A 10,430-nucleotide genomic window follows, 5' to 3' on the forward strand; every position below is an offset into this window, starting at 1 on the left:
AACTTTGCACAAAGGTCCAGTCCCATGCCAAACGTCTTTGACACAAATTTGGGGCCAATAGTCCTAACGGTGGCACTACAGTGACCGTCTAAAGTTTAAAACTTAAAAAAATCATAAAAAATCAGGCATACGTGCTACGGCTTTGCAACTTTCACTGAAATGTGCGCCTAAATGAGGGGAAGCTTTTGTACAATGCAACCTATGGCTAATTATGAAGTCTAAAGACCGCAAAACTGCAAAAACTGCAAAAACAAATTAAACCCTACTCCTCCCACATTTCTTCTTCAAACGACACCAAACTTCAGCATCTGCATCGTTAGACTGTTCTACACAAAAGTATCAAACCAGATTTTCGATCTGTCAAAAATTGAGCCCACAGTGCATCAAAACGTTGAATTCTGGCCCCGTGTATAGCCTAATTACCTTAATTACCTTTGGCAATTAGGTTGTATTTGTGATGTCATCAGTCAGTCAAACAATTGTGATGCCATCACTGATGTCACTCGAGCAATTGTGATGTCATAATAGCTCAAAGCCTTGAGACTTGCCCAGCCACGACCCATTGCTGCGCAGCAGCCACTTTTTTGGCGCGTAATAACTCCCACAATTTCTGTGCCACATAGACATGCCCAAACTCAAAACATGCGGCTTATTGAGGACAGGTGTGCTATGACTTTTCTAAGGGTTTGGTCAAGTGGTTTGGCACTTCTTTTGAATGGACCCAGACCCGGCCGGGTCCGGGTCGGAACCTCGGGTATTCGGGGGGTCGGGCATACCCGAAGACCTCTAGCTCAAAGCCTTGAGACTTGCCCGGCCACGACCCATTGCTGCGCAGCAGCTATAATTATTTTTCTTCCTCCCGGGAAGTTCGACTTCCCATGGATGAAAACTAACCAAACTTTGCACAAAGGTCCAGTCCCATGCCAAACGTCTTTGACACAAATTTGGGGCCAATAGTCAAGTCAAGTCAAGTCAAGTCAAGTTTATTTGTATAGCACATTTCATACACAGAGGCAATTCAAAGTGCTTCACATAAAATGGTTGACAGGAAAAGAAAAGAAAAGAAGAGAGTAAAACGGACATTTAAAAGCATCACAACAAAACTTAAAAAAAAGAGTATAAAAAGTGTATTACAGGAAAATAAACGAAAAGAAGAAATAAAATGGACATTTAAAAGCATCACAACAAAACTTAAAAAAAAAAGAGTATAAAAAGTGCAATAGGCAGCAGGCGCAGCAGTTGCAGAAAGAGCTAAAACTTATAGAGGACTCATTGGGTTTGCATAGTAGCTGTCAGCAGTTAAAAGCGATGGTAAACATAAAAGTATTTAGTCTATTTATCTATCTATCTAAGTAAGTAAGGTTGGGGCAGATCTGAGGTCTTCAGGCAATTTGTTCCAGCTAGCAGAAGCATAGTGGGTAAATGCAGCCTTCCCGTGATTTGATTTGATCCTAGGGACAGTTAACACATTGAGTGCCAAGGACGTCTGTGGACGTCCTAAAAAAAAGTAACGAGGAGTGCCAAGGACGTCTGTGGACGTCCTAAAATCATAATTCATATTATTCCATAATTCTGCTGTTTAAGGTCGTACCTAGCCAGTGAGCATGAATCCCTTCAAGGGATCACACAGCGCCACCTTAAACATCGTCACAGGAGCTGCTCCACCCACCTCAGATCCTTTACTTTGTACAGGAGACAGCGGAGAAAGCCGTGATCAAAGTGGAAACCGATGCATACTTCAGCCAGAGCCGTATTGATTGCTCTGTCTGCAGCGGAGCGGACAGTTGGCTCGGCTGCATCCGTGCCCACAACTGAGCTCTTCTGCTTATATCTATCTTCTATCTATCTGTTTCTCCAAATGATTCCCTGCCAGAAAGCCAGCACCCGAAGCCGAACGGCCAAGCCCTTTTCGTTCAGTCGCGTTTGGCACTTCCTTGTTGCGCGCTGGGATCTGTCCGGGGCAAAAACGAGTCTGTACTCTGTGCGTGTGGGGAGGAGCCCGCAGCTCGGGGGTGGAGGGGGGGGTGGAGGGGGTGGAGGGAGTGGGGGGAGCAGGCTGCACAGAAACCACACTACGCCACCACATCAGAAAACACCAGCCAGAGTCAGTGAATGTGCTCGAAATTAGAGTGCAAAAAGTATTCATAAAAGTCACTATATCTTGAAAAGTAAAAAAAAACGTCAGAAAACCCTTGAAAGTGCACTTCTTACAGAGGCTGTCATTTCATAATGGAACTGTCTAGAAACAAAATTTCTTCTTTGGAAGAAGCAGGAGTGTTCAATGTTTCAGTAGAGTCCAGCCCTCTCAATATAGCTCTAATAGAAAAAATTCTATAGCTGTTTTCAACTGAATGGAAGTGAATCTGGCACAGGCTCCAGACAATTTTACTGAAGCGCTGTGGCACTCAATGTGTTAATAAGCTGGACCCTGTTGACCTAAGAGTTCTAGACGGTTCGTAGCGTGGGAGCAATTCAGCTATGTATTTTGGGCCTAGGCCATTAAGTGATTTATAGACTAATAACAGTATTTTAAAATCTATTCTCTGACACACTGGCAACCAGTGTAAGGACTTAAGAACTGGAGTGATATGATCAGCTTTCTTAGTCTTCGTTAGTACTCTAGCAGCAGCATTCTGAATGAGTTGAAGTTGCCTAAGTTCTTTTTTGGAGAGACCAGAAAAAAGGCTATTGCAGTAGTCTAACCTACTATAAATGAAGGCGTGAATTAGTTTTTCTAGATCCTGTCTGGACATGTATCCCCTAATTCTTGCTATATTTTTAAGATGATAAAAAGCAGATTTTCTAATTGACTTAATGTGGGAGTTAAAGTTGAGATCGGAATCAATAATAACTCCAAGATTTTTGACTTGATCCTTAGGCTTCAGGGATCGAGACTCAAGGCATGCAGTGATTTTAAGCCTTTGTTCTTTGGGGCCAAACACGATCACCTCAGTTTTGTCTTTGTTTAGCTGTAGGAAATTCTGGCACATCCAGTTATTTATTTGATCAATGCACTGGCACAATGATTCTATGGGGGCATAGTCAGCTGAGGAAAGAGTTATATACAACTGAGTGTCGTCTGAATAGTTATGATAGGCTACTTTGTTTTTTTGCATAATTAGGCCTAGAGGGAGCATATAAAGGTTGAAGAGAACGGGCCCCATAATGGATCCTTGAGGCACCCCACAGGTCATCCTAGTTAGGTCAGATGTGTAATTGCCAATGGAGACGAAGTACTTCCTGTCTTGAAGATAGGACTTGAACCACTGGAGGACCGTACCCGATAGCCCAACCCAGTTTTCCAGTCTGTCCAATAAAATTGAGTGGTCAACAGTGTCAAATGCAGCGCTAAGATCCAGTAGCACTAGAATCAAATTTTTGCCTGAGTCTTTGTTCATTCTGATGTCATTTATGACTTTAGTAAGCGCGGTTTCAGTGCTGTGATGGGGGCAAAAGCCTGATTGGAGTTTATCTAGGAGATCATTTGAGGTTAGGAATCTATTGAGTTGTAGGTAAACAACCTTTTCAATTATTTTGGCTATAAAGGGGAGATTAGATATTGGTCTGTAGTTACTGATTACCAATGCATCAAGGCTACGCTTTTTCAGTAGGGGTTTAATAACTGCAGTTTTCAGGGACTCAGGAAAAGTGCCGGTCACAAGGGATCTATTAACTATTTGCAATAGGTCCGACGACAGACAGTTATAAACGCTTTTAAAAAAGCTTGTTGGAAGGGTATCGAGACAGCACGAAGATGATTTAAGGCCTTGCACAGTTTTCTCTAAGATGTTGTGGTCGATAACGCTGAACTGGGACAAATTTATCGAACTAGAGATCTGCGAGTAGGATGATGTCACAGCATTTCTTGGTGTGGAGCCACTAATAGCCTGCCTGATATTAATAATTTTATCCGTAAAAAAGGCAGCAAACTCATTACATTTGACAGTAGAGAGGAATTCAGGTGCTAAACAGAGAGGCGGATTAGTCAGTCTATCAACTGTGGCAAATAGAGTGCATGCATTGTTCACATTTTTGTTAATTATCTCGGAAAAGAACGATTGTCTCGACCTTTTCAGTTCGAGGTTGTAGGAGTGAAGGCTTTCTTTGTAAATATCATAGTGAATGTGAAGATTAGTTTTCCGCCATTTACGCTCAGCTTTCCTGCAATCTTTCTTTTTGCATCTAACGGATGCAGAATTTCGCCAGGGTGCTTTAATTTTGCCAGACAGCAATTTTAATCTAACAGGCGCCACACTATCAATAGTTTTCAGAATTGTTGAATTGAAGTTATCAAGAATCTCATTGACAGAAGCTGATGTGGGAGGAGATAAAGAAAATGTCTCCATAAACAGCGGGCTGGTGCCTGCATTAATGTCTCGTCTTTTAACGGTTTGTGACCTATTAATGATCTCAGGGGAGATTTCCATTTCAAAAAAGACGCAGAGATGGTCAGACAACGCAACATCAATAGTCGACACATAAGAGGACTTGAAGCCCCTAGTAATAACTAAATCCAGGGTATGGCCTCGGTTGTGAGTAGGCCCTGAAACATGTTGAGACAGATCAAAAGTATCAAGCAAGATATTCAGTTCTTTGGCAAAATTATCCGTCGGGTTATCAATATGAATATTGAAATCCCCAGCAATAGATATACAGTCATGTTCAATGAAAATTAAGGAGAGAAGATCAACAAATTCAACGAGAAAACTGGCTGAGTATTTTGGTCGTCTATAGATATTCAGCAGTAACACAGTGGTTGAGCATTTCAGAATAGCAGCAAGGTATTCAAACGATGGAAAGTCTCCAAATGTTACCTGCTTACATTGAAACATATCAGAAAAGACAATCGCTACTCCCCCCCCCTCTTATCAGCTCTGGGAGTGTCAATGAAGCTATAATTGGGCGGTGCTGATTCGGACAGAACAGCCACTCTGTTGTTCATATCGAGCCAGGTTTCGGTGAGGAACATTAAATCCAGATTATGACTGGTAATCAGATCACTGATGAGGAGAGATTTATTTGACAGCGACCTAACATTAAGGAGTGCAGCTTTAATATTTTTAGAGCCTGGAACTTGTATCGTTTGCTTCACAAGGGGAATGGCGATTAAGTCTGATTTAGAAACAGATCGTGTTGGGGGGAAAGTATTACGTCTGTACGAAATCAAGACTGGTATCGAAGCATTGGATCGATAGACCAATAGTGGTTTATCGCAGCCAGGGGGGGATGGCGGAGATAGGGTGGGTGGGGGGGGCGGGGAGGGGGGAGGGGGGGGGGAGCAGGTAGGTTGAGGGGGATGTGAGGGAGGGGACTGTGGGGGGGCATGTGAGGGAGGGGACGGTTGAGGGGCCAGGTTCAGGGTCGGGAGGGTAGAACGAGGGGGCTTAGATGGACAGGGGGACTGAGGGATCATAGACAGTCCAAAGCTTATCAGTTCGTTCATAGTTCGTTCATAGTGCCTCCTAACGGTGGCACTACAGCGACCGTCTAAAGTTTAAAACTTAAAAAAATCATAAAAATCAGGCATACGTGCTACGGCTTTGCAACTTTCACCGAAATGTGCGCCTAAATGAGGGGAAACTTTTGTCCAATGCAACCTATGGCCAATTATGAAGTCTAAAGACCGCAAAACTGCAAAAACTGCAAAAACGAATTAAACCCTACTCCTCCCACATTTTTTCTTCAAACGACACCAAACTTCAGCATCTGCATCGTTAGACTGTTCTACACAAAAGTATCAAAACAGATTTTCGATCGGTCAAAAATTGAGCCCACAGTGCATCAAAACGTTGAATTCTGGCCCCGTGTATAGCCTAATTACCTTAATTACCTATGGCAATTAGGTTGTATTTGTGATGTCATCAGTCAGTCAAGCATTGTGATGCCATCACTGATGTCACTCGAGCAATTGTGATGTCATAATAGCTCAAAGCCTTGAGACTTGCCCAGCCACGACCCATTGCTGCACAGCAGCCACTTTTTTGGCGCATAATAACTCCCCCAATTTCTGCGCCACATAGACATGCCCAAACTCAAAACATGCAGCTTATTGAGGACAGGAGTGCTATGACTTTTCTAACACTTTTCTTGGTCAAGCGGTTTGGCACTTCTTTTGAATGGACCCAGACCCGGCCGGGTCCGGGTCGGAACCTCGGGTATTCGGGGGGTCGGGCATACCCGAAGACCTCTAGCTTAAAGCCGTGAGACTTGCCCGGCCACGACCCATTGCTGCGCAGCAGCTATAATTATCAATATTGTTGTGTCACTCAACACTGCAAATTATTTGCTGAAGAAAATGCTTTGATGTGTATGTGTGTGTGTGTGTGTGTGTGTGTGTGTGTGTGTGTGTGTGTGTGTGTGTGTGCGTGCGTGCGTGCGTGCATGCGTGCATGTGTTTGTCTTTGTGCAGGCTGTCAGGCTGTCTGCTCACAGAGGAAGGATGTGCTTCTCTGGCCTCAGCTCTGAGCTCCAACCCCTCCCATCTGAAAGAGCTGGACCTGAGCTACAATCATCCAGGAGCCTCAGGAGTGAAGCTGCTCTCTGCTGGACTACAGGATCCACACTGGAGACTGGACTTTCTCAGGTATGGAGAGGCAACGTCTCCTACAAGGCTGAGTCACACACATTTTCTCTGTCACACTGGAGTAATTTTATTCTCAAATTGACACAGGTTTAAACTGTGGAAAAACAAATGCAATGTGACATGTCACTTCTACTCCGCCTCTGATTGGCTTACCCTCAGAACAAAGTCAACCACAAATCAGTAGCCTGGATGGAAAAACCTTGCTATGGGCAGAACACCCGGGAACCAAAGTGGTGTGCTCCAGAAAAATATTCTGCTCTATTCTTGGATTCCGTTCAGACGTAATGTTTTGGATCCGACAAGTTTCTTCAAGTACTTCTTTGAATACTTTGTTTGGTATATCCATGTGTTCTACTCATAGTGACTGGTGAGGTTAGGCTGCCTACTGCTGCATTTCTATGGGGGAACGAAAACACTGAGGACTATCGGAAGAAGACTAGAAGACTAGAAGACTAGAAGACTAGAAGAAGCCTCCCAGAGCCTCCCGAAGACTATCAGGTCTTCTTCTGTCTTCCTGCCTGTAGTAACGCGAAGAGAGCCTGGTGAGGCGAGCTTAACGAGCATGCACGAGCCCCAAGCTCCGGGCCGCGGGGGCGCGCGAGCAACAGCGTGCCCCTCGCCTCTCATGCCATGAGTCATGGCCGAGGCGGGGGCTTTCGCATGGGGTGAGAAATAGTCTGAAATAACGTAGCGTTAACGTTACTTTATTCTCGTCAGAAAACACTACGATTTGCATGTTAAAACAAGTTTGCAGCCTAGGAATAACTGGAAAACATTTGATTGATATATTAACGTCAGCGGAAGCCAGGCTTAGTCAAAACGATATGAGAAATACACAGCGTGTCTGCTGTGTGATTTTTCCGGGTTTATTGTCCTGCGTGGGGGGGGTACAGATGGAGGTAGGGGATGAATTTCGAGGTTTGACTGACAGATTGCGAATGGCGTTACGAGATTTATGACAAAAGAGAGAGAGAGAGAGAGAGAGAGGGGGAAAAAGGGATGCTCAGAGTGCCCATTTCAAGAAGGATGCATTGAAGGATGCATTGAACGTCAGTTCAACTCCAGAAAGATAAGTGAATTTACATATGAGATAATAAGCTGCCATCTTCCATCAAAATTAGCAATCAAGCCTCTTACAGTGTGGTTGTCTTCATTGTTAATTCAGGCCTAATTCAGCCTTTCCCTGCACTGACACTAGATAGTAAATATCTAAATAAGCCTCCCAGAGCAGTGACAGGAAAATGCTTTTCAGGTTATTAGGAGCAAAATTAATGTGGTTGTCTTTATTGTAGTATAACTGCCTAATTCAGCCTTTCCCTGCACTGAAACTAGATAGTAACTATCTAAATAAGCCTCCCAGAGCAGTGAAACTGCAGGACTGCAGGACTGTTTAATATTTTCTAAAGACAGAAAATACATTAGGTCATTCAACCAAGATGTAGTAGAAGGAGGATTTGGACTTTTCCAAAGCAAGAAAATACATCTGCATCTAAGAGATACAGATGTATGTAGGTTGTAGAAAACAACCTGCTAAGCTTAGCTTTAGTGAAATGAACCATATGCAGGACTTTAAACTGGATTAAAGATAGACGGGCACATGAGGATGAGGAGTTGACTCTAATGAATGCCTCTTCCCACCATTCATCAGATTCAGTTCAAGGTTTCTTTATTAGTACCCGAGGGTAAAATAGTTATGCAGACGGGAAGTTCAGCTGTCCAGAAAATTAAAACAAAACATACGAAATCACAAGACATCAGACAAGCATCGTTACAATTGAGCACATTAAAATACAGTAAGATCAAAGTAAAAAGTAAAACCATGATGAAGTGCTTTGTGACAAGACACTAAAGTGCTAAAAGACTAAAGTGCTTCTGCACACGCTTGTGCACGCACACGCACACACACACACACACACACACACACACACACACACACATGTAGCTACTCATGAGACGCTCTGAGTGTCATGTATGTGCAGAGTAGGAATGAGAAATAAAACAAAGAAATCATCCCGTAACAGCTTTGTTTAGCAGTGCAATGGCAGCAGGTACAAAAGTGCTTTTTTAGCATTTGGTCCTACAGCGAGGGACCGCAAACCGCCGGCCAGAGCGAAGGAGCTGGAATTCACTGTGTAAGGGATGGGAACAGTGTTGTAGAATAGAACTCGCCTTACACTGCAGCTGTGAGCAGTAGATAGCTGACAGGTTCAGTTGAGGTTCACCTATAAGCTTACTAGCCCACTTCACAATTTGGTTCAGAGTATTTATGTTTTTCAGTGACAGGTTACCAAACCATGACACAAGAGAGAAGGACAGGATCAATTCAACATAGGCCCGGTAAAAGAGGGTCAGCATGGTTTTGTCTATGTAAAGACGGGACAGTTTTCTCAGGCAATAGAGACGTTGATGACCCTTTTTGCACACTGCCTCACAGTTCTTCTCAAAGGTCAGCTTAGAGTCTATGGGCCCTATCGTTGCAATCGGCGTAGAAACTGCGTTTAAGGCCTAGCGCTAGGCCGCCTAGCGCAGTAAGTGGGTGTGGACCAGCGCACTCGCTATCTTGGTATGGTATCGGCGCTACATGCAGCCTCAACCATTATAACCACGCCTTTTAGGCGTAAAATTATGCATAGTCCGCTCATTGGAGAATTGCCTTTTAAGCTCCAATTCCTGGACAAATCCGGTAAAACCAGACAAAGCCAAGCGCTCTGCCCCCCTTCCCTCCCTTCATCCAGTCTGTCTGTCTCCATATATAGGCTATTATTCCATATTATTATGCTTCTCAAACCAATCTAACTGCAGTTTAAATACTGCAAGCATGTAAATACCTTACCCCGCTCGCCGGGCGCTTCTGGCTCATACTGAGCGCATTAGCGCCCGGCGAATGCAACGCATTTCCCATTTTACACTTTGCCATTTTCACGTCTAGGTCTAAAATGCTGGCTCCTACCTGAGTCTTCACGTGAAGTGAAGATGCTATCGGATGTCAAACATCCTCTTCTTTTAATGACACCTAGTTGTTGCATCCAAATTGTTGCATAAAATCCACTTTTCTGTCGCTCAAAAACCGAAAACCATATATCTGGAGCACCTCGAGCAACGACTCACTGTTTACTCAACAATGCCCCCCACACTTCCGAAATGGTATTGCACCTCCCATTTCTGCATTTGTGCAGAAACGGAGGTGCAATACCATTGCGGAAGTGTGGGGGGCATTAGTGAGTAAACAGTGAGTCGTTGTTCCGGGTTGCTTCAGATCAGAGAAGAAGAAGGAGCGGTGCTCCAGATACATGGTTTTCGGTTTTTGAGCGACAGAAAAGTGGATCTTATGCAACAATTTGGATGCAACAACTAGGTGTCATTAAAAGAAGAGGATGTTTGACATCCGATAGCGTCTTTACTTCACGTGAAGACTCAGGTAGGAGCCAGCATTTTAGACCTAGACGTGAAAATGGCAAAGTGTAAAATGATGAGATGAGATGAGATGAGATATACTTTATTGTCCCGAGGGAAATTTGTCTTGGGCAAAGTGCATTAGTTCACATAAGCGTTTTAAAACAGATACAGACAACACATATAAGCAGCGTTTGTACATTCAATTGAAGCAACAGTCACTTACACTGTAGGTATAGCTGACCTAGAGTCAGCTTAACCATAGTAGGGAGCAAATTCAATAAATTAGAAAAATAAATACAAATAGAAGCATATTCGTCATGAGTACTAATCACAGGTCACACCAAGTAACAATACAATAGTGCATCGTAGGACCGGAATATAAGTGCACAGTCACCAGTATGGTAATCAAAGTATCACAATCAAGAGCAATGCAGATGTACAATAACCATCA

General features: G+C 43.6%; 1 protein-coding gene across 1 annotated transcript in view; it reads left to right on the forward strand.

Annotated features, from left to right (window-relative positions):
* Nucleotides 1–7,754, forward strand: part of LOC310785717 (NLR family CARD domain-containing protein 3-like) — a gene marked incomplete at its 3' end in the record, with an annotated part of 158,106 nt that extends 150,352 nt beyond the window's left edge. Inside the window, exons 6-7 of the mRNA XM_083646853.1 lie at nucleotides 6,410–6,527; nucleotides 7,749–7,754. Coding sequence (XP_083502979.1) covers nucleotides 6,410–6,527; nucleotides 7,749–7,754 — 124 coding nt within the window. The remainder of the gene's footprint in view (nucleotides 1–6,409; nucleotides 6,528–7,748) is intronic.
* Between the last annotated feature and the right edge of the window lie 2,676 nt (nucleotides 7,755–10,430).

This window comes from Poromitra crassiceps (assembly GCF_964638095.1).
Source record: "Poromitra crassiceps genome assembly, chromosome: 11".
Lineage (NCBI taxonomy): Eukaryota > Metazoa > Chordata > Actinopteri > Beryciformes > Melamphaidae > Poromitra > Poromitra crassiceps.